General features: G+C 42.6%; 1 protein-coding gene across 1 annotated transcript in view; it reads right to left on the reverse strand.

Moving 5' to 3' along the window:
* RAB32 (RAB32, member RAS oncogene family) overlaps nucleotides 1-5,875 on the reverse strand; it is a 19,939-nt gene extending 14,064 nt beyond the window's left edge. Inside the window, exon 1 of the mRNA XM_009646960.2 lies at nucleotides 5,624-5,875. Coding sequence (XP_009645255.1) covers nucleotides 5,624-5,852 — 229 coding nt within the window. The 5' untranslated portion in view covers nucleotides 5,853-5,875. The remainder of the gene's footprint in view (nucleotides 1-5,623) is intronic.
* Nucleotides 5,876-5,881: the final 6 nt, after the last annotated feature.

A 5,881-nucleotide genomic window follows, 5' to 3' on the forward strand; every position in this document is an offset into this window, starting at 1 on the left:
CCCCCCCCGCCTTGCTCATTTGATGGATACCCATCCATCCTTTATACTCTGTATCACAGTGCTGGGGAAGTATTTTGTTTGTTATCATGTAGAAAGCATAAAGCTTCTGAGCAATTGCTATATATATGATATTAACCCGATTTATTTGAGAATAAGGCTGAAGCTACATCTATTCCATAGCGATTAGAAGCTCAAGCACTAAGTCCATTTCTGTTGTTGACAGAAATTAAGAGTACCTTCAAGATCAAACCAGCAAACTTTCTCTTAAGCATGTACTAGATCAGGTGGTCTTCTAAGATCACATCTTTAACACTGTTTCTTGTGGGACACCTAGAAAAGCCTATGGAGAAATTCTAAGCTTATTTCCAAGACACTCAAAGGAAATCTGTCTCAATTCTACCATTTAACTGAAAGTTAACTGAACAGTCCTGTCTTGCATAATCAAAGTTACCCTAGTGAACTGCCTTACAACACCAACTTCAACATTTCCTATATGCTTATGGAATTCCATCAGCACACAGGCTTTAGTTCAAGATAACATACACAGTACTTTGGGTTGGTATACAATATAGTACTAAGCAAAAGAGCCTTCACCAATATGAATGATTCAGTACCCCACTGGTAAGAGAAGGAAACTGCTTCATCAGCAATAACACTTCATAAAAAAGGACTTAAATAGACCAAGTAAAAAAAAAAAAAAGCACACCAACATCCAGAATCTGTATTCAGAGATGTCTGAAGGCTGGAGAGACACCAAAAAAAAACAAGTTTAACATGTTCAGGAGTTATTTGGATAGTTAGCTGTAGAGGTCCAAGTACAGCAAGTCATTCTCAACTGAAAGCTCATCATTCCAGGAGAGTCACAAGAAAGGACACCCACACAAGATTTCCCACAGAGGGGTGGTTTCTAGAAGGAAACCTACAGTACACATTCAGTTCTCTTTCTTGCCTCTACGGCTTCTAAGACATCGATCAAAACCTTTCAACATGAGCAGGCCTTCTACTTTCCCCGCCTCAAACTTTATCTGCTAGTCTCGCTTGTTTCCAGCCAACACCATCCTCAAGTGATGTTTCTCATATAAGATTTATACTTAAATGTGCACAAGAAGGAAACCTTCAGAAATCAGTCACAGGGCTTTAAAATCTTTTTCATCAGTTTGGACTTAATCGCATATAAGATTCTCCAGCCCCAACTGAGAGTTTTCTGACCTGCCTCAGCTGTTACCAGTATGACAGTGCTCCCATCACCACATGAAGGCAGCTGCTGCTGGAACCTCCATCACCATATAAGCTAGGAAAGAACCTCAGATCACTTACTAGTTTCTGAAAAAGCTCTGAGCTCCAAGTTCCATATCCATTTCTGATGCAGTTATTTATGTCACATTTTTCAGTCTTCCTTTCTAATCCTACTTAATAGGTATCTTTACAACAGTGAGAAAAAAAACACAGTTGGGGGCAGGTTATGCCTGGATTCTCTTGCCTCCACTCTGTGGTCACTTGTGTAGAGCACGTTTAGAATACCAAAGTACAACCATTCCCCTTCTGTTCAGCCAATTTCACAGCCACACTCTTCTAGTTAATGTACTACTGCAGTTTTAATAAACACTTTTACAAAGAAATTCTAATAAAGTCCCAGAAGAAGGGGTGCTATTACACCAAAGTTAATGCAGAGTTGCTCAAAGGTTTAAAAATAAATTTGTCTAGCATTTGTCATGAGTGACTTTCTTCAGGAGAAGCCAAGCTCAAGTGACTTTCACCACCCCTGCCCTCCAGAGAGCTGCATGCTCGTGCAGGCTAAGGTGACTGACAGTGATAGCCAACATGATCACCAAGCTGCAGCTAACACTACTCAGGCACTGGTCTTATTAGGTCAAATCAAAAGTTTTTATGATGCAGAAAGTCCTTGGAATGTTCTTTCAATGATAGTTGTCCGAGTGTCATCAACACGCTGTATTCACCTCCCACACTATGTTGCGGTCAGTGCAGAATACTCGCTAAAACAGCATGCTTGTCAAGTAGGGATCTCTAGTGTATCAAAATAGGCTTTAAGAGCACTTCCCTATCATTAAGATTCCTTTGTTTTGTATCTCTTTACCACAATGACTCATTCCTCTCTCCTATTTATTTTGCCAATTATTTATGTCCTCTGATCAAGGGGGTTAACCTGCTTCTAATACTTCCAGAACTTATCCAGGAAGAAAGATTTATCATAACTTCATGTGTCAAGATAAAAAACCAAAACCAAGAGCAATGCCTAAGGGCAGCTAAGGTTTAGAAGTTTTGCGCCTGTATGCATGTAATCTGTTCAGCTTCCTTCAGAACACTTCATGCCGCAACAGAGATAATTTGACAGTGACTGATCGGTCTTACTCCCAAGCTTTTTCATCTTCATTATTCAAGAAGCTACAGCTTGTGTCTAAAGACTAAAATGACTGACTATTTCTGGAACATACAAGTCTAGGCACAACAGTACCCTTCTTCCCCCTTCACTATTTTGCACCCGCTCCCCTTTGATCCTGCTGCAGGAATTTGCATTACTTTGTACCTTCCATCAGGAAAATAGCATAGGCCATGTAACACTGTCATGCTTAGAATTACCTAATCACTAAGAAAACCTCAGCTAGCACAAGAAATTGAAGTCACTCAGGAACATGCTGCATTGCAATGCACAGCACAACATTCATCAGTTTAGCTACAATCACACCAGAAACCAGCACAATATCTGCATTATAATCTTTAGCTGATGACTGAACTACATGGTTAGTTCTTACCGTTGATTTAGGTACAGAACCTTAGATTGCAGCACCCAACTCTTTGAGGAAAGCTTTTTATGATGAACTGTTAAGTACAAGCTTTGATCTAGCGAAAACTAACATGCCTTAACTATGCTTAAGGGTTAGACTTTAATTCAGAAGCCTTTTTAAATGCATCAAAATCAATTCAGAATGCCAGCACCATACTGCTTGCAGGGAAGTCACATGTAATATTACTTACCAAGAGATTTAGATCTCTTCAAGAGATCTAAAGCTGTTTGTGTGCATACACCAGCAGACAAAATTCTCTACGTGAGCTGTTGAAAGCCAGAAGACAGTCGGGCTGATGAGTTAAAAGGGAATGACTATCACATGCTCAGATACTTTGTTATACACTATAATAAAGCGCTTTAGGGAATATGCACTATGACTATAGAGAAGCCATCCTCAATGTGGTTCTCTAATAATGTCTATATAAAACTTTTAACATTCTCAGGCATTTAGAGATTTGTGAGCATAGACATAGAAAGCTGTAGAACACATTCCCAGGTCAAGGACTTTAGCAGTTTTAAGACCACGAAGCAGCCCTTATGGATACTGAAATACCTTTAATTTTAATGATTTATGCTTAACTGAGATGTCAAGTTCTATAGGAGTCTGAACTGTTACTCTCACACCAGCTAAGCACAGCCCAACCAAGTAACACTAAGACTAAGACTGCTTCTCTTCTTGGACTTGTTTTTTCAGTTTTTCCAGTGTTTTTCAGTTTTTCAGTGTTTTTCAGCCTGTTGGAAACAGAATGGCCTAAACTACCAGATCAGACATAAGAGTTTGGGGTGCAAATTGCAACACAGCTGTATTTCCCTAGCAAAAATGAAAAAGGAGAAGTCTAGTCAGGAGTTTCATAAAAACCCTATGCGCCACATTGTAATACAGAAAAAGTTTTGCCCATTTAGTTCAGTAGGGCATCATTCATAATAGGTGTGGAAGTGTTACAAATGTAGACATTTTGGTGACAGGAAAAAAATTATTCTTCAATCTATCGGCAATATTAGCACAAGGCTCCAAGAGTTTACCAGCAGCTCTTAACTCAGTCTCCACCTAGCAGCCTCCAAGATACACCAAGGTCAATAATCAAGAGTGAAAAATACCATCTTCTAGATCTTGAAATTAACCCGTGGGTGTATTGACAGGACTTCCCATAATGTAAATAGGTTCTGGCCAAATTTTGTTACAAGTTACAGCTACGTTTCTGCCTAGCCTGTTGAAACAGATTGCTTCAGCAAAGCACACAGCCTACCCCCTGAGGAACCGAGGGCTGAAAAGAAGTTACACACAAGTGTGGCAGCCTGCCAAACCCCAGGATCCTCATGGTCTCCCCTCTTTAGTCTTTGGAACCCCAGACTTGATAAAATGAACCTGAACTGTTGTAGCAGCTTGCACCGATACCGCCAACTGATTTTAAGAAAGTTAAAACTGACCCGTAAGAGGAATGCATCAGAAGAGAAAGCTTGCCAACATTTTACTTGCTCTCCAAAACAGCAATTAGAAAATATTTTAGGTCGCCCTACAGGCCAGCAGCAGAAAGATCTGTGGCGTGTTTCAGCATATGGCACTAAGAAGCAGGCTTTTTAGTCTGAGGAACCACATTTGAAGTGTTTTAAGATAACCTTTAGAGCAGAAAGGCCAGAAGCTGAGGTACAGCTGGTCTGTCACAGGGTTACAGCAGCCACATTGGGCTTCCTCCTTCCTGAGCTCCCGCTTGATAAAGCGTAGATATCAGGGGAATAGTAACTACCAGTTGTTACCCTAGTATCTTCCAGTAGCGAAAGTTTAAACACAAGCATTTGAAATAAAGTCTACTTCTTCATATCCAAGGAGATATGCTAAACGTGGTGGAGAGGGATGAGGAGAGCTGCAGGTTCATACACGGGCTGCACACAAAACTAGAAATCCAACACCAACTTGAGATGATTAAGGAGCTGAGGACACAGCCTTCTTACAAAACCACAGCAGAATAGTTTGTTCTGTGGCATTTGACACTGCAGCATAAGCAAAGTTAACCATGATAGGCATGCAGTTGGAGTCTTAAAGACAGAGGTGGTTAAGAACAGTTTTGAACGATATATAGGAAAGGAATGACACCTAGTTTGGACAAAAGAACAGGGCTTTTCTTCTTCCGTGTGCTCAAAGTACCTTTTTGATACACAAACCCTTGATTTGAATGTAGAACTAAGCATTACACACGTCCCATTCCCTCACTGGACGTTGCAAGGCCATAAGTTACTTCTGAATTAAGTAGGTGACTTGAAACATGCAAAGGTTGAGCACACTTCTTTGAGGACAATTTTAGCTATTTGAGTTACCTTTAACCTGTGAAGTGTGCTTACTAAGTGTAACCTACTTGGAGAAGAAGTTTATTTCCTCAAGAAGTGTTACGAAACCATAACCATGAATGAATTTAAGCAGTAGCGATAACCAAGGCCACAAGCGTCTGGACAATTGGGTCAGGGGGAGCAGGACAAGCAGGAACCCTGCGGGAGGCCTGGAGCCAGCAAGCAGAGCAAAGCGGCTTTCTGAGGACTGCCATAAAACCCTGGGCCAAGCCCCACCATATCAGCTAACAGGAGCTCACGCAGCCTATTAAAAAAAAAAAAGTCAAAAACTTCACTCCCACATCGAGACCTCCCTCTGCTTATGCCTCAGGCACAGAGGAGAGGGGTTACAGGTGAGAGGGGGGAGGAGAAAAACAAGACGACCGACTTCACAGCCAAAATGCACTTTCCTCGGCAGAGGCCGGGCCCCGGGCCCCCAGGCCTCTGCCCCCTCGGGGCTCACCCTGCAGAGAGACGCCCGTCCCCGGCCCTTACCTGCTATATCCCAGAGCTGCAGCCGCACCAGGGTCTTGCTGTCCCAGTTGATGACTTTGAGCGCGAAATCCACCCCGATGGTGGCCCGGTAGTGCTGGGAGAAGAGCTGGTGCACGTACCGCTTGATAATGCTGGTTTTACCCACGCCCAGCTCCCCGATCACCAGCACCTTGAAGAGATGCTCCCGGCACTCCGGCACGCCGGAGCCCGCTCCTTCCCCCCCAGCCATCCTCGGCCCTCCCGCCGAGCGCGGCGGGG

The sequence above is a fragment of the Egretta garzetta genome, unplaced genomic scaffold (assembly GCF_000687185.1).
Source record: "Egretta garzetta isolate BGI_Z169 unplaced genomic scaffold, ASM68718v1 scaffold139, whole genome shotgun sequence".
NCBI classification, from domain to species: Eukaryota; Metazoa; Chordata; class Aves; order Pelecaniformes; family Ardeidae; genus Egretta; species Egretta garzetta.